Source organism: Denticeps clupeoides, chromosome 4 (assembly GCF_900700375.1).
Source record: "Denticeps clupeoides chromosome 4, fDenClu1.1, whole genome shotgun sequence".
Classification (NCBI taxonomy): domain Eukaryota; kingdom Metazoa; phylum Chordata; class Actinopteri; order Clupeiformes; family Denticipitidae; genus Denticeps; species Denticeps clupeoides.
Window position 1 is genome coordinate 17,747,527 of NC_041710.1, and position 18,996 is coordinate 17,766,522.

General features: G+C 45.8%; 1 protein-coding gene across 1 annotated transcript in view; it reads left to right on the top strand.

Moving 5' to 3' along the window:
* The first annotated feature begins 990 nt into the window (after nucleotides 1–990).
* The window catches only part of xkr4 (XK related 4), a 42,787-nt gene continuing 24,781 nt past the window's right edge, over nucleotides 991–18,996 (top strand). The window contains exon 1 of the mRNA XM_028977281.1: nucleotides 991–2,259. Coding sequence (XP_028833114.1) covers nucleotides 1,598–2,259 — 662 coding nt within the window. The 5' untranslated portion in view covers nucleotides 991–1,597. The remainder of the gene's footprint in view (nucleotides 2,260–18,996) is intronic.

The following is an 18,996-nucleotide window of genomic DNA, read 5'->3' on the forward strand; positions in this document are numbered from 1 at the left end:
CTGGATCCTTGCTGACTCTGGATTGGGATGCACTGCTGCCTTCATTCACATTCAAGACTCTGTTCCCCTGTGCCCAGCAAAGCTTAATCAGAAAATCCATATCAGGACTGTAGGCTGAGACAGGGTTTAATTCAAAAAAGAAAAAGGTGGATGTAAGTATGGGTGACTTAGGCATAGAGGGTCATACAAAATCTTCCATCACTCATTTGAAAGTCCCGTCAATTACATTGTCACTTTGTGGCTCGTGGTGGCACCATATTCGTTTATGAGCAGGACTCAGAAACTCAAGAAGATCTGGACAATTAATTTTAGTTATATTAGTCTGAAACATTCAATAAATAAACTAAAACTATTAACAGAATGTGAAGAGATTTTGGTGAACCATCTGGATTGGGTTCAGGTCCGGTGACTGTGGAGGCCAGGTCTCCACTTTTTGTTAAGTACATAACTCCACATGTGTTCATTCATAGTTTTGATGCCTTCAGTGAGAATTTACCAATGTAAATGGTCATGAAAATAAAGACATTGAATGAGAAGGTGTGTCCAAACTTTTGGCCTGTACTGTATGTATAGTTATATACACATAAATACATAATATACACACACACAAATATATATATACACACACACACACACACACACACACACACACACACAATGTATATTTGTGTGTGTGTGGTGTGCAAATAAATACAGTTTATATGTATATATAAACTAAAATAGAACGTAGAAATATAGATATCCAAATATCCTTCAAAATACACTAGAGAAAAACCTATATATACACTAGTTAATGTTAAATAAACAGAGGCAGTGTACGAAAATATAATTGCACATTTTCAGCGGTGTAATAGACGCAGAACGTTCTGAGCAAATAATGGAACGCTGCAGAACTTTTTTTTTAAATCCAGACGGGCGTGGTTCGTTCGTCAGAAACCAATCCGACCCCTCACCCCCTCGCTCACGCCTAATGCGATTTGTTTCCAGTGTTGTGGATTTCGGCTTAAATCAATATCATCGCTCATTATAATTCAGCGAGCGTCGGGTGGGGGCTGGGAGGGCGTGTCGGCAACACGGCTCAATGGTGCCAATAAATCCAGTAATGACGCCGGTTAGCCCACCCAGTACAATGCGATCGATGGCAGCGGGGCGTTGCTGGTGATGTATGGAGCCCAGATGTGGGAGAGTGCGGGTCTGTCCACGGTGCTGAAGCGGCCGCCCGGACGATCCGTCCACGTGATCGCGTCCTGCGCGTCTAATAAAGACGCGGCGGTCTGAACAGCCGTGTTAAAGGTAAAATGTAAAAATGAGGGTGTTTTTATTTCTTTATTTTATTATCACTATCCCGACGTTTCGCACGGTGCACGAACCCACGCCGCCAAGAGGACGAGTTGCGAGGCAATGATGTCATGGTTTGAAGCGCGAGCCACGGGGGAGCGCGTGGCTCGTACCCGCTGCCGGGAGGAAGTGTCGCTTTGTTGCGCGCAGGCGGCGCTGTAGCGGGCGGAAGGGGAGGGCGCCCAGCCCACCGTCACTTCGCCTGGAACGCCGGAGCCGAGCGGCGGCCGCGAGGGAGCGGAGCGAGCGAGACGCAGCAATGGCCGCGAAATCGGACGGGGTGCTGAAGATGAAGAAGAGCGACGTGGCCTTCACGCCGCTGCAGAACTCGGACCACTCGGGCTCGGTGCAGGGACTCGCCCCGGGGTCGCAGCCGGACTCGGGCAACGGGGAGGCGGACTTCGTCGGCGGGGAGTCGCGCTGCTGCGGATCCCAGTCGACGTGCCTCCGCCTGGGCAGGGAGCAGCAGAAATACACGGTGTGGGACTGCCTGTGGATCCTCGCCGCGGTGGCGGTGTATTTCGCCGACGTGGGCACCGACGTCTGGCTCTCGGTCGACTATTACCTCCGCCGCGACTACTGGTGGTTCGGGCTCACGCTGTTCTTCGTGGTGCTCGGCTCCTTCTCCGTGCAGGTCTTCAGCTTCCGCTGGTTCGTCCACGATTTCAGCACCGAGGAGAGCTGCTCCCACCTGGACGGGAAGCTCCTCAGCTCCTCCGCCTCGCACGGGGACGTGGGCGCCCACCCGTCCACGCCACAGAGGCAGGCGTCCACCGCCAGCAAGAGCAACACCACCAACAGCAGCAGCAACGGCAGCGGGGGCGCCGCCCGGACCGGCCAGAAGCGCTCGGCGTCCTGCTCCTTCTGCATCTGGCTGCTGCAGTCCGCCATCCACGTCCTGCAGCTGGGCCAGATCTGGAGGTACGGACGCGTGGGTTTTTTTTTATTTTTATATTATAATAATAATAATAATAATAATAATAATAACCGGCTTTCACGTGCTCGCGGGTCACGTGACGTGCAGAGACGCGGCATGGGACGGTCCTCCTCTCTGTCCTCCTTTATCTCTCCAGCATGGCCCACGGCAGCCTGGCAGTCGCCATGATGTTGTGCCATCAATAATTTGGCAGCGCCCGCTTGCTGCCATTTGATCTCGTTTATCTTTATTCATTAGCGGACAGGCACAAGTTGTGAAAGTTCTTGAATGTACATAAAATAGCATATGGCGTATGGCACGTCATGTGTCTAAAAATAAACAGCATTTTTATGTGCATGAGTGAAGAACAGGCTCATCGGTCATCTCCTCATGCACTTGTTTGCATCATGTGATGCACATTGTCACAGCATGGGAAATTTGATAGGTAATGATAAATAATTGTTGTGATCCGCCCCGTATCCGTTTTTTTTTTTTTTTTTTGCCAGGCATAGATATCATTCACAGGAACTGGGGCCGCTTGTCTCGCAAGAGATTGATTAAGGCCTGTCTGAAGAGTAGACTAACATTGATGCGCATAATTCACATCCATTATTTATGCAATGGACATTAACTATAAGAATTTCCAAGTGTGGAGAGGAAGAGGCGATTAACTTATGAAATGGAGTTGCAAATGTGTCCCATGTGACATCTTACGATCTGATTGGCTCTTCAAGAGGCCATACGTTTATAGGCTAATATAGCAAACGGGGCCTAAACATTCATTAGTCTTGATTTCAGGCGGTGCTGTAAACCGCAAGGTGCAAGGTCATGGCTTTTATAGCAGTTCTGCTCAGCCTGTGAAAAGGGTCTATAAACTTTAAGGCTGTAATGGTTTTATACAACACATGGTCCGAAATCCTCGAACCGGAGAGGTCACCAGGTCACTATGTAACGTCATGTCTGCGACAGATGTCATTTGAGGCTCAAACAGGCAGCCGGTCACCCACTCTCCTATGAACCAGAAGACCCAGGTTCAAATCCCACTTACTACCATTGTGTCCCTGAGCAAGACACTTAACCCTGAGTGTCTCCAGGGGCGGACTGTCCCTGTAACTACTGATTGTAAGTCGCTCTGGATAAGGGCGCCTGGTAAATGCTGTAAATGTAAATGTAAATGGTCAGCTCTCTGAAATGTTGAGAGTGTGGGTTCACATTTTCAATAACTGCCTCTGCATCTGATTGGATTACACAGGAGTAACATGGACCACAGGAGAATAACCTGATTAAAGTGCAACAGGCTGAGATTATGTTTCTCCAGCTGCTTTCAGACGTGTGTCTTGTGTGTTGGGACACCAGTACTCCCCTTTGGATGTCCCTGCTCATAGGGGGAGGAGACAAAAGCAGCCCTCCTTCTCAGCCTGTTTGGGGCTTCATCATCCTGGTGTCACGTGGCCTGTTGTGATGTGAGGGGAGCTGACACGCTTGTGTGTTCTCCGCGGGCTGCAGCATGGCGCAGACATGTGCTGCACATGCCGTCGGGCAGGGATCGCCAGGCGAGGGGAGCCTCGCCAAGGCAAAGGGCCGCTAAAAATAGCGCCATTCGCTAATGAGGTTCGGCAGGTCCTGTGACGGTTTAGTGAGAGCTAAGTGACGAGGAGGAAGTGGGCCGCCCGGAGAGAGAGAGACCCCTGAGTATGAAGTGTGTCCGGAAATAGGTGCCCACGTGTGCACCCACGCAAACGAACACGCCAGGCAAAATGCAGGAGTAACATTTTCTTTGGTGAGGTGTTCCAGTTTGCACAGGCCGAGATCCCGGGACAAAACCCATCCCTGTTTCCTCCATCTGGTTCCATACGGACAAGAGAGGCCGGACAAGCTCATGTTGCAAAACCGTCTCGATGACCTATAAACAGGCTTGACCTTCGTTCTGGGTAAATATGCTGCTCATAAAGTGACACATTTGCAACCGTCATGCTGACTTTGAAGCCGTGATAGAAAGTCCTCACCCCCGTGGCTCAGCAGTAGGTTTCAGATAAGCTTTTAGACCCAGACAAGAGCCCAAAACGCACTGATAGTATCACCGTATCATAAATATCACCTTCTCGTGAATTAGACGGTTATATGACCCTCTGATTTTATGCCGCAGCTCAGCGATGTGCCTGACAGCTGGTCATTTTTCATGCTTAGGGTCTACATGGTGACCAGTTCTTGTTGTTTGAACCTGAAGCATTCATTGGAATGGGCTGGCAGCTGGCTGGATTGGCGTCACTGTGGTGCCACACTCTGCTCCCCTGGTCCCGGGGAGCGGTCGCCTGAGTCGGCGGCAGGGCGAGGCTGGGCTTTGTGAGGAGCACTGCAAAGGGAACGGTACAGCTGGACCAGGCGGCAGCTGCTGAACCCCGCTGCGGGGATGATCGAGCACGCAGGCGATTAAATTGGCACCCGGGTGGCGTATGCTGGTCACTGTAATTAAAGACATGAAGAATACAAAACTTCCAGAATACAACATGAAAGCCACCCAACATCACGATGGTGTCCAGATGATATACTTTTCAAATGCATTGTTCTACTATCAAGTTTTGCCTAATGGCTTGATTCCTGCACGGGTTACTATACAACTGGACCAGACTGTGGTTCAGTGGTGAAGTTTCTGTTGGAAATTTCTAGTCATGCGGCACCAAAGCTGCCTTACGCCTCAGACTTCATATAGACACAAAGCGTTTAGGAAGGATGTCCAAATCTGTAACAATTCTCAGCACTGAACCCAGTCATAAGTGAAAGGGCTGCATCTTTGTTTAAATGGAAAAGTGGGGTCTCCATAATGAGGCCTGTTGCATTGATTAAGCACACATACACATATTCCTGAAGATATCACCATCCAATGCAGGCTTGTGTCCAGAATAGCATCTAAATATACAAGGGCTACCGTGCCAATATTTGTGAGAGTGTCTGACAGTATTTGAATGCATTGTGTGGGCCTAATTATAGAAAGTAATGTAAAGACCCTACAGTGCAGTCTGATTTCAATGTCAGAATCCTTTTTTTGGATGAACATATAACAGCGCTGTCACAACCTTTAGGCATGACGAGGCAGGTGAACAGAGAGGAGAACGAAGAGGTGACGAGATGACGAGGAAGAAGGACGCAATCGCACCGCGTCACTATACAGGGGTTCAATGTTGCAGAACAGGACAGGGGAGACATCCGAGACGCGGTGAACATGTAACACATCAAAGACCCGACAGCGAACAGAAACGAACAGGGCAGCGTTATACACTTAATAAGGTGAAAACGATTAGGGATCATTACACAGGACAACAGGGATCCCCTTCTGGACTGGATCATGAAAAGAACATTCCCCCTAAAATTACAATACCCAAAATAAGTGTTGATTGTAGTCTCACGAGCTGAACATTTCTGATTTTTGAATCGATTTGGCGCACGCCTGTGGGTTGTTTAAGTTTCCTTTTGTTTCCTTTTCGGCCATCATGACTTTTGTGTTCAGTTTTTAATAAATAAATCCCTTTTTTCGATGTCATGCCTTCTGCACCTCCTTCCCGACTCCCGGACGTGATATTTGAGATAATTATTAGCAAATTCGCTTTCAAATTACATAGCATGTATATAGCTTATTTGATATTACTTATTACAGAATAATTGCCTCTCACCACCCAATAAAAGTGGAGGGTGTGGTGAGCACAGGCCCGCTCCTGTCATATGTGCTGCTGCATGCTTTTGATGTTCTGAATGAACTCCTTTTCCGACTGAAAGGGAAGTGCCTGCTGTGCAAAGTGAGTTTTTCTACTTGCCTGGTCCGTTTTAAAGTCGTGTTAAGAAGCCTGACTGTCTGGGCGGAATGACCTGCTGGAGCAGCTGCTATGTGAATGTCTCCATGCTGAGGAGTGTTTTAGGACTGTAATAGTCCCGTCTGCTTGGATTAAACAAAGGTGCCATGGTCCTTGCACACTTACAGTTGGGGACTGTGTGTGTGTGTGTGTGTGCTGCAGTGTGTTATAACCATTTCCAACTACCATGGAAACAACAAAACTGTATTATTCTACTTCTCTATTCATAGATTTGCAGGCATTATTTTTTTAAATTATAGAGTAGCATTAGCTCTAGCTTTTAATGTAAAGGCAGCTCACAGTGCTGCAGTTCTCTCTCGTGGTCTCTATATGGTTCAGATCTGTAACACCGCAGATGATTGACAGCAGTAATGATGTGAATTCATAGGCAGCGATGATGAGAAATACTGAGCATGAAGAGTGAGCAAATGAACTGGTCTATGTCTGGCCCCGTGTCTAATGTATTTCTTCTTTAAATGACCTGCATATGGGCATAGGACATTTGCCTAGAACTTGCCAGGAATGTGCAAGTGAAGGTGTTAAAAGTGCCAAATGTTTCTGCAGAGTGGCCTGTACGGCGCTCACCTCTCTGGCAGTCACAGGACAAGTTTTCACCAGATGTTCCCTGCAGCAGGAATCTTTTTTATTTCCAGCTGTGGTCTCCTATTCTCCCCCCACCCCCCAATCACTCCTCACACACAGCCGGCTCCCCCACCGAGCCGTGGCTGCGCTTGCCCGGTCTTTCTTATTAATTAATGTTAGGAGAATACAATTATGGATGGAGAGCACACCTCAGTTAACAAACAAACTAATTTCAAGAGATTCCATCGGTGGGTGCTGCCATGTGCTGTGTCGAGTGTTATATGGAGTCTCCTCCGTTAACATTAACATTTTAAAAGACCCAGATTTAGAAGGCCCTGATGTAAAGCACTCATTGCTGAACAGCAAAAATTATTCAAACGGGTTACAAAATTGTAAGAAAAAAGCCTAAAAAGGAAAAAAAACAGAAACACAATTCCCCTGTAAATTCTTCAGCATTTCCTGTTTGATAGTATACCAGATTTTAATGTTACGCTAAGCTTTTGACCAAAAGCGGATGGATACAGATCGTGTACCTGAAGTGCGGTGCAGTGCGTCTGTTCGCCTTCATTAGTCCCCTCCACACGTAAAAGACGGTTCACTCTCAGCTCATAAAAGCATAATGTCATCTAATAAAATTCATAATTCAGTTGAGCGTATAATACGCTTGCACGCTGGGTCCCCGTCCCAAATTAATGTGTACAAAGAGGGTGTGACCCCTGAGAGTGAAATAATAGACCTTGCATCTTCGCAGCCAGCAAGCGACTAACAACGAACGCAATAACAGAGCTGTGGCCAGGAAGAAAAGTGTCTGCCGTGTGAGACAATGAAGTCAATCTCCAAACAGAAAGGGACAGCGGCTGTTTTTACAGAAACTGAGAGGGAGGCAGCAAGCAGCCTTTTTTAGAGAGGCACTCTTAACACAGGCAGGCGTCCCGTGTTGAACTTGGGACAGGCCATTTTCGGGCCTTGTGGCGCTAACAGCCGGGGCCAGGCTTCACCGTTCGAAAGCGAACGCGGCGCCGAGATGGAGTTTTACCCCGCAGTTGCGGCAAGTGGGTTTTGAAGAGGCAGCCCAACTGCTTCCGCCTCGTCCTCGCTGTCCCTGATATCCGCTCGGCTCAACCGCTAATGCGTGCATGATAAAGACCGTCTTAAACACTCTCTCTCGTCTCTAAAGGAAGCGTGTTTGTGATACAGAAAGGACAAGAGAGCCCCCTTTTTTTTGGAAAAGCTGTGAAATACATGCATTTACATAAAGGCCTTATTTGTGTATGTGTGTGTACATGCGAGAACAGACCTTGATTTGAAGGCCACCAAAGCGAGAGATTCCTTTCCTGAGAAATTAGAGGGGTGAACGGGAGAGAGAGAGAGAGAGAGGGATGCCCACCTTGGATGAATATTTAATGTTGCATGCTGAGTACGTGTGGCGAGAGACCAGCCTGCCACCTCCTGCATTATTCACCACCTCCTGGTCTTAACAGCTCCGGTAAAGACTCGTCTCTCTCTCTGTCTTCCCTCTCTTCCTCTTCCTCTACAACATCGAGCATTGACGGACACCGCCGGCAGAAACAATACCGTCCCCGACCGAACAGAACGTGGCCCACCCTCAGGGTCCTGGCTTCTTCGTGCTGCTTCTGTGTACTACAGATTATGCTTCACAGGACCTCAAATTTGCTTGAAGAAATAAAACACTTACAGCACTGTCACACTGATGGAGAGATAACATGAAATGGAAATATTGCAATTTAACTGTTGATGGTGTGTTCACAAACTAAATGTTCTGCTGTAATTCCATAAAAGGCTATATGATGCGCTTCAAATAAAACAATGGTCAGCATTCGCTTTGCTAGGCGCGTCTATGTTAAATGATAAATGAAGGATTTGAGGTTACGTGCCATTACATTCATGTCACTGATGAATAGCAAGTACTCCTCTGCTATTGCGTGGTGTTGGCAGTCACTTCACAATGTGACCACACGACCAGGATACAAAGGCATTCATGCAACATGCAAACCATCATTGCATTTAACATGTCAGTGTTTTTGGGTAATAAAGCAATTCACTATCAATTTAGGGGCAGTGGTGGCCTAGCGGTTAAGGAAACGGCCCTGTAATCAGAAGGTTGCAGGTTCGATTCCCGATCCGCCAAGGTGCCACTGAGGTGCCACTGAGCAAAGCACCGTCCCCACACACTGCTCCCCGGGCGCCTGTCATGGCTGCCCACTGCTCACTCAGGGTGCTGGGTTAAATGCAGAGGACAAATTTCACTGTGTGCATCGTGTGCTGTGCTGCTGTGTATCACATGTGACAATCACTTCACTTTTTTTCTTTTTTTTTTTATAATCATTCCAACACATGCCGGTATTTTTAGGAACTGTGAAACAGTTTGTCTAGTGCAAAAATGGACATCATTGTATGATTTCCTTTTTATCTTGCTTTTAGTACAAATGACGTAGGTTGCAGAATACATTCTGATGTTAGTAATGAGGACTGAGGGCACACATGACAAACTTTCCCTTCCTTATTGATACTGGTTTTGGAAGAAAGTTCTTTTTGGACTTCTGCTGAGGGTGAGGGTGAGTTTGGATGACTACCATGATTCAAGAGTGACAGTGAAATAGAGAAGGAGGTCGAGGCGTACAGCTGGGGCTCGCCTTGATCCCCAAAAACCTGTGTTTATGTTCCAAATCTGCTCAAAAATCCTCTGTGAAGTGGCCTCGTCCACGCTTTGATGGCCACCGCCTGTCTCTTTCTCAGCAACAGGGTACCAGGGGTGGAGTTGGCACAGAGAGAGGTCACATGCGGCCAGCATCTGGCCACTGCTGATGACCTCTCACCAAAATGGTACTGACTGATGCCAGGGCAGTCTGACTGCCCGAGTGACCGACCAACCTGCTCCAGTGGTTGGTGGCCTAGTGGTTAAGGAGGCGGCCCCGTAATCAGAAGGTTGCTGGTTCGAATCCCGATCTGCCAAGTTACCACTGAGGTGCCACTGAGCAAAGCACCGTCCCCACACACTGCTCCCCGGGCGCCTGTCATGGCTGCCCACTGCTCACTCAGGGTGATGGGTTAAATGCAGAGGACAAATTTCACTGTGTGCACTGTGTGCTGTGTATCACGTGTGACAATCACTTCTCTTTCTTCTTTCTACCATCCCTACCCTGCGCAGGTTCACTGCATGCACTGCATGGACATGCATTGTGTTCTTTGTAATATGCTTGGGAGTGCTGATGCCCCCGCATGTGTATGTTTCCATGTGCTTGGATGGACTTTCTCTGGATGCTCGTGCCTTTTTGAAATTGTCCTGATGATCGTCTGTGGTGGACTTTGTCCTGAGAGGTTTAATACAGAGATCAAGGTGGACGGGACGCGGGAGGAAGGGTGGCAACAGGACCAGGCACTTGATGTTGCCAGATTTGGTGCATTCGAACCTGATATTTCAGGAAACATTCCACTAACATCTCATCAACTATGTCAATGCAAGTTCTCAAAAGGAACAAAATTGAACAAGGCTGGGAGGTCTTCTGGGAGATGGGCGGACTACAACTAACCGCTGTGCTTGTTTTCATTTGGAGTAATGTGGAAGATGAATGGCGGCGGATTTGCGAAGGTGCCCCAGCACTGAGGCACGTTAGCTTTGTATTTGGTGCTGTTAAAATGGACTAAAACGGTTTGAGCAGGCTTTTTGTGCGCGTTTTGTTCTCTAGTGTAAAGTCGGTCTCACTGAACATCAGTAAACACACCTCGTTAAAAATAACACACACACACACAGACACACACACACACACACACACACACACACACACACACACACACACACACACACACAGCGCTTCATCTAGACACAGATAGATCGCTGGTGTCTGTTCCGTGTTTTCCGTTCTTTTCTCCTCTGTGATCTTAAACATAGCCTCCTGGCGGTTCACCCGTTTCCATAGCAATGGTGCCAGAGATGACACAACTACATTTATTTGGTATTTTAATTTTATTTTATGGTAACTGCAAAGGAGATTCATTTCGCAATAGAATATTTTGTGGTTAAAGAACTATGGTCACCTGAGTGATGCAGGAAATAGATATAGTTATTTAATTAATATGGGCTTTGTGGGGAATTGAGAGCAGATTAGGAGTGTGTGTGTGTGTGTGTGTGTGTGTGTGCATCCTTGAAGCTAGCCCTTGGCATCGCTGGGGCTCTGCAGTGTCAGCATTGATGGCTGCAGAGTCTGGGGAGTTGGAACACTGTCCAGGAGACACAGCTGCCCCAGGCGCCATCACTGTGACATCACAACGACACTGCGGTGACAACACTGTGACATGGGCTCCTCATAGCCGTAGGAGCGTTGGCTTCGGTGACCTTCGTGTTGTCAGTTGTTTTAGAGAGAGGGGGTAACAGTGCGACAGCGAGTGAGAGAGGGAGACAGGAGTCAGAACCGCCAGGCAACAAGTGAATCTCCTCCTGGACATCAAACTGGATTCATCTCCTCCAACTCTGATCCGACCGAAATTACGCACACCGCTCACATGCCACATGTGAACTAGTATACATTCATATGCATGTTATATGAAGTGCCGATATACGTACACTCCTCATAGCTGCGGATTAAGCAGGGAAGTGGAGAGTTGTGACGAGGAGCTTCAGGCAGGGAATGCAGCGTGACAGTTCCAGTGAGCCAGCTGCACCACTGGCTTCTCAGGTCAAAGCTGGGATTGGCCTGAGACGGCTTCACTAACCCCTTCCAACCTTCTTTCTTTATTGGTCACTAGTCTGGACTTTTAGGGGAGCGGTAAGAGCAAAGCTATTGTGAAACACTGCAGCACAGAACACGGTGACACAAAGAAATGTGTCCTCTGCTTTTAACCATCACCCTGGAGCAGTGGGCAGCCAGGACAGGCACCCGGGGAGCAGTGTGTGGGGACGGTGCTTTGCTCAGTGGCACCTCAGTAGCCCCTTGGCAGTTTTGGATTTGAACCGGAAACCGTCCAATTACGGGGCCGCTTCCTTACCCGCTAGGCCACCACGGCCATAGAATTAAAACGTTATAATTGAATTTGTACATCATCATTCAATTCTATGATATAGCCTTACCTGAAAACATTTGTTTTTAGGTAACTACAATTAATAAGTTTTGAGTCCTTGTGTTTAGTTTCATTTGAAGAAAATGAATAAGAAATTGTCATTGAGAAAATTAGAATGAATAATGTAGTGGAATCCATATTGTGCAGATTCACCAGATCCTGCATTTTTTTGCTTTTTTAATCAGTGCAACTGTTTTAGCGCTATTATTATAATTGGTAATAAAAGGTCCTCTAATATTCAGTGAACCCTTCACAGTGACAGAGAACACAGCATCCATTGTTTCTGATAATTGATCTGTCCACATTCTTGCAAATATTCCATTCATTAACAATTACAGCATTAGCACTGTCTGGACAGTATCAGGATCAGTCTGAATATGATCCTTGTTTTAAATATATTGCTCAGGCACACAGTTATTAACACAGAATACCAGGTATTGTGTGTTAACACACCAGCAAAAGGGCTAATTTTGCTCAGCACTCGGCCCCACAGCCCGTCTGGGATCGTCAGGCAGCATGTCAGCGCAGAACTCCGAGCTGCTTTACGAAAAGCCCCTTATGGCCTAGACAGGGGTGCAGCATTTAGTAATGGCGCTGCTTCCAGTCGTGAGGCGGGGATTAAGGGGTGTCTGCGAGGAATGACAAACCACTGAAATCCTTTTTGATGTCGGCAGTGGAAACCTGTTAAAAAAATGGAATCCGGGCGAGGATAAACAATTCATGTTTTGAGTGACAGCAGGCGGTGCACCGCTGCTCGCTCGGACAGGCTGTTTGTCGCCTGTGAATTCTCAGCACCTGAGCGAACCTCCACGTTTCTGATATGTGAGCTGATGCGTGCTTTTCCTATTCTGCATGTGTGTGTGGGTTGGATAAATGTCTGAAATGTATGAAATGCGTTTATCCAAAAGCTCTTTGCATTGGACCGAAAGGTTTGTTCAGACAGCCGTCCGTCGGAAGTGCTGTGCCACGGAAGGAAGGATCAGCTACACGGCGACTGGGGGAAGCCACCCATTTACTGTGATATATAGCAGGAGACAAGCTGTGTCTAATGGACAATGGAGGGCATCATTATATTTCAGCCCGGTTGGGCTGTAAAACTCTCCGCTGCGCTACACACAACTTGCCAGTAGCCATGCTGTCCTGCATGGGTGTCCGACACCCCTTCATATGTCACAAACTCAGGGCAGGCGTTTTTGTTTGAACATAAACTTTGGGCTCTTGCACCGATCGGTCGAAACATTAAAACCACACACCTTACATATCGTATGAGCCCTTTTCCCACAAAAGCAGCCCGGACCCATCCAGGCATTGGCTCCGCTAGAAGGTCCGAAGGTATGCTGTGGCATCTGGTATCAAGGCGGTCCTTTGAGCAAGAGGGTTGTGCCTCCATGGATCGTACCTGCACAGCCCACATTTTATTGAAGCATTTTTGCAGCAACTAGGTCTAGGTAGTTGGTATGTGATAAAAGTATGAATGTGAGAGCCAAGGTTAACCTTTTCAGCAATGTGAGCTACAGTATGTGAGCTTCTTTTATGTCAGACAACATGAGTCAACCTGCCCTCCCCACATGCATCAATGAATCTTGGATGCCATATTTCCCACCCACTGCCAGGTACCACTGTCACAAGAGAATCTGTGAAATTCACTTCAACTGTCACTGGTACTAATGTTAGGACTGTTTGGTGCATGTTTTCATGCCTTTATATTAGCAACCCTCATGGTGTGCTTTATGAATGATGCTTATGTGTACTTGTTTAAATATTAATTGTAATTGTAGACACTCATTCAGCTTGTTACTATGGCTACATCACTGCTCCGCTTACACGATAACTGAGAGTGGTGAAGATCATTACTTCATGTCCCAGCCTGGATTTGCCTGGACCACTCTAAAAGAAAAATGTACAGTACTTAGCAGCACTACAGACCTGGGTTCAAACACTGGGCATGGCGCTCTCATAATTGACTATGGTTTGTGGCCTCAGCCTGCACGACTGGCGCCCCGTCTAAGGGTTGCTCCAGCTTCCTGCTGACAATGGCCCGAATAACAGGGTTAAGCGAATGACTGGATGGATGGTAATTGTGTGTTCACCAGTCCTAATTGTGTTTTGACCAAACCTCCTGAGCCACACAGCTGTGTGTTTGTGGGTCTGACGTCACAGGACCAGTAGGGCTGTCTTCTCCAAACCACTCCAAAATGAAGAGAGCAAAATGTTGCGGTCTGCGGGGCTTTCTCAAAGACATCTAAAAAGGAGGCGGTAAAAACGACAGACTCTCTTTTCTGGCGGTCCATCCAGGGGCCATCGCCTTAATGGCCTTGTGCAGATTTAATTTTCAAATACTCCATTGACAACGGAACTTAATTTCATGCCCCATTAGTTTTATATGTAATAAAATGAGAGTAAGGCCTTGATGACGGTCGGTGATGTAACCCCGGATGCCCTTTGAGGCGTGGTGTCTGGCATCGTGTAGGGTTCTGGCGGGGATAAGAGACTTGGTCCACTTTTACAGCCACAACCAGCTGGGTGTCACATATATAAATTCACAAAGATAAACCACAAGCAAGTGGTCCCTGGAGAAAAACACACATCAGCATGCCTTTTTTTATGCCACTAGGGTTACATACATTACTTTTTGATGTTGTGGTTGCTCTTAGACGTTTTACAAGCCATTACTAATTAAGAATTCACCCGGACCATGGTATAAATAAAGCAATAAGCATGAATGATTTTATCACGCTTAGGGGACCTTTTATGTACTGCGCAAATGAGGCAGCTGATTGCATTTACAAAATGATTCTGATAGCAAAATAATTGAATAATAAATAATGAAGAACAAACAAGAAATTTCATTTGTTAACAACAAAAATCAATACAAGCAACTCTTCTGCCAAGTAATGTTGCCCTTAATGCAGACACTGACAACACAGGCGTCTCTGCCTCATGACCCGTTTTATATTGGACCCTTTTAAATAACTGAGGTTGCTGTTTTACTGTAGAACAATAGAACTTTCTTTGCTTTTTTATACGATAAGTGATTTATTTGTGAGTACAGTGGAGAAAAAGGAAAAGGCAACCCAGAGGAGTGCCTTTGTACCAGAAAACCTTCATCATCTTCATCAAGATCTACATCCTCCTCTGGTCAATACTCTCAGACAGTCTTAATGTCTCCCTGCAGACTTCCTCAGACGAACCAGCAGCTGGGAAGGGGAGAGAAGGGTGTCCACTGGGACTGAGGGGTTTTTGCTTTCTCATTGGTGGATGGGCGGCTCTTTGACTGGGCAGCACAGACAATGGATTGTGGAGGGCGTGGGCCCTAAGGAAGAAGTGGGTTGTGAATGAACAGACAAATGAATGAGTGAATAGAGCATCTTAGGACCAAAACAGATGGGTAAATTACCATTTATTATCCAACATTTTGTTGACTGTGGGATGGAATAAATTGACTCTCCATTCAGTGAGTGTTTCATTCAATGTTTTGAGCAGCTTAGGTCTCCCTGTAAATCCCTTGGAAACATTTACTTCATAGGAGTAAAACCTATGAAGCCTTTCTTTCATCAACAGCTGATTAAGATACACACCTTCCAGATCAGCCAGCATTGTGGAAAAGAAGAACATTTTTTGCATTAACTCTTAATATTCTCAGGATCCAGAGGCATTTATCTCTGATCCATGTTCTATTTTATTTTATTTTATTTTTTTCTGCTGTGTGCCCATCACTGTCAATTTTTGATTTCAGGCCCATGCGGTGTTGAACCCTCTTCCTCCGTGCTCATCCGTCAGTAAATATAACCCAGCAGTGTGCCACCTGCAAAGACTTATGTGTGCTGGCACCTCCAATGCACTTGCCGTCCAGACTCATTCACGTCCGATATGGCTGCGTTTGGCTTGGTGTGTTTTTTGAATTTGGCATTGATGGGCTGATTTTAGTCTGAGAACTGCATCCATGGCGTCTTTTATGACCGTCTCTACAACTGCACATATTTACAGTTTAAATGACTGACCTCTGCCTCAGTTTGTGCTCGTTTCAGCTCTGGGCTTAGAACGTGAACAGGTAGAAGGAAAATACGATGTCACGTTCATCCATTCTCGGCTGGTGATACGTGAACCCAAATAAAAGGTCTTAGCTTGATCTCACACTATGCTTTTGTTAACCTTTTTAGTCACAGTGTGCTGAAGGCAAGGCTTCTCTAGAGACATATATCCAAAAGAAGTCTGTCAGGTCAATATGCATTGATGCATGAACACAAAATTTGACACACTGGCTGTAAAACTTATCATTTGGCTGCATGCTGCTATGGAGCTGATTAGCTTTATCTATCTTATGATGGGACTCAATAGAACAGTTTAAAATTTCAGTATTGCAAGCAGATTTTCTCCTTTTTTTTAACAGGAAGTTGTACCACTTCGCTCAATACTGGACTATCTTGCCTAAGAATGTGTGTCTGTAGGCATAATTTTCAGCTTTCTGTAGCGTAGACAATGTCATGGAAGTACACGTGTGTTGGGAAAGTACAGTTAAAAGGAAACTGCCATTCACTGAGTTATTGCTTTATGCTCGTTGAAACAGACTAGTCAACATGATCACAGCTGCTTTTAATGTAGTTTATCACTCAGTGTAGTTTGCAGTAGGTCAAATTGTCATCCCTGACATGGACTGAGTGGCCAACCCCACTCTACATACCCCTACATCCTCATTCTGGACAATTTAACCCAGCCCCTCATCGCCACCCTTTCTCTCCCTTTCTCTACGTTCTCCACACTCTTAATACCCCCTTGTATATACGGTGTGTTAATGGTTTATTTCTAATGATTCCAAACATGATCTATCACCAAGCAAAACATGCAGATGGATTAAACCCAATAATTCTGATAGGTGAACTAGTGGATATGACTTCAGTGATCACACCCCACATACTATGTCTACATTGTTCTGGGAAAATATGGTCCCATATTGCAAGTAGGATAGCACAAAATATAGATCCACCTTCCTAATGAGCTGAATTCCTGTTCCTCTGAGTGAGCACTAAGCATGACAGAGATTGTGAGAGAAAGAGAGACAGGCAGAGACAGAAAACGTAGCTGTAGCTGCTGCTGTGCTAACGTGGCCCCCTTGGTGATAGTTTCAGCTCCAAATGGGACCGTTATTCCACTCTAGTGTCGCTCAGCTGAGTTTGAGCTTTTTGCCTTGGGGGGACAGGCTCACCACGGGCCTAATGAGGGATGCATTAGTATTGAAGGGCGGAGCCTATCCAGCTGACGCTGCATTCTCTCGCTACATAATTAATAGGGAGAATCCATCTTGGGCTGGGCACAGGTTTGCGCTCCTGCCTAAGGCAGGTCCACAGTTTGGGTCCTTTGACCTGGGAGTCCTGCAGCATAGAAGAAAACGGCACATACAACTCCCCCCGTATACAATTCAGGCAAAGTACAATGAAAGATTTCACCGAGGCTTGCGTTTGCGTGTGATGTTTTATAACCTGTGTGCCCCTGCTAAGCGGTTTGGATAGCCTTGAGCAGTATCTGTGGGACAGCAAACCTCTATGTCCCAGTAGTGTAGCATGTATCCTGAAAAAGTCTATGGAGTGTAGCTAATGTATGGAAAATTAAGTTGAAGCAAACTGAAAATAAGAAGCCCCGGGTTTAGGATTAATTTAGGTGGGCACAGAATTTCAGGAAGGAATTGGAGAACCAGCAAGGTCCTAAAGAACTCTGGGGAGGCCTCTGGGGAGGCATAAATCTGTTTCTCTAGTAAAGTAGTACCAGATTGGTAATTGCCTTGTATGGAATTAGATGAATGAACTGAGGGGGTGGCATGTAAATGCCATATAAGCATGGAGACGATAGTCCAGAGTAGGGGGGGGCAGCATGGTGTTCGGGCACTGGACTGATAGAAAAGTATTGCACAGTCTGGTAGATTTCTTCCAGATGGGAGGGGAGTGAAGAGTAAACTGGAGGGATAGCTGGGGTTAGTCACAATGCTGGTGTCCTTATGGATGTTACTGGGGATTTTGGAGACAATTCATGACAATTGGTAGTAAGAATTAATGGGTGGTAGTCGTTGAGCTAGTCCTTGTGATCATCAAAGCTTATCTAGATGGTATATAGAAAGTGAAGGAAGGCTCAAGTGGACTTGGAACATACAAGGAACCAGTGGATAGTAACAAAGTAAATGTAATTCATTACTGTACTTAAGTATTGTTTTTGTGTATCTGTACTATACTAAAGTATTTACATTTGTGGAGACTTTGCACTTTAACTTCGGTACATTTCAGTGTGAAAAACCTTACTTTTTACTCCACTACTTTTTTCGTTTCTTTATTATGTTTAAAAATCTAACCTTTGACTTGTTAGATCAAAACTGAGATCCGCACGGCATCGGGAAAATGTGCATGTCTCCCGCAAGGCCTCATGGATACGAAGTGCACCAGTCGAATTACAGCGTCTGGCTATTGACCTGCAATAATCCAGTTTGTCAGAACATCACAGAACAGACTTTTTCGAAGTTGTAGAAAAGAAGAAGGACTTTCATTTTTAAATGCCTTTTGTTCCTCAGCCCAATACGATTTTGTCTTACAAGTCTTACTAATCTAAGGAAACAGATAGAGGTATGGCTCAATTCTGATGAAGATTTCTGATTTGCTAGTTTCTCAACAAAGTTAGCTATACAGGTTGGGTAAATGCCGCTGCCCATAATGGCAGTAGCAGGGTTAAAGAAATGTAAAAAAAATTCAATTAGATGGCTGTGTTAGTCGTTTCAGTCGTATTTTATAATATGCTATGTTTTTAGTGTTGCCAGATCCTAAATGTTGAAGTATAGTACCAGCATCTTAAAATTATCGTTTTTTTGAGAATAATTATACTGAACACACAATTTTCATTTAGACTTTGCTCAGATTCTGCGTTGATAAGACATATCCTTATAGAGTGAACATTATAGTGTTTAATGCAACTTTTACCTACAGAATGGATCATTTATGGCAAGGCAACTGAAGCACGGCATTGTGGGATATGCCGTTTGCGTGTTATTGGTGCTTGGTCATGTACAGTTTGAAGCAATTGGAACATGCAGACAGATTTTCAGTACGTTTTCCAAAAAACTAACTATCTGTTCGTATCATGGCATATTTTCATTGTGCTGCATTCATTGTGCTGCATTAACAGGTCAAACTAGATTTAGATTTTAATATAGCAAATTTGCTGTCTAAACAAACATCACAATATCTGTACGATGGTGCAAAA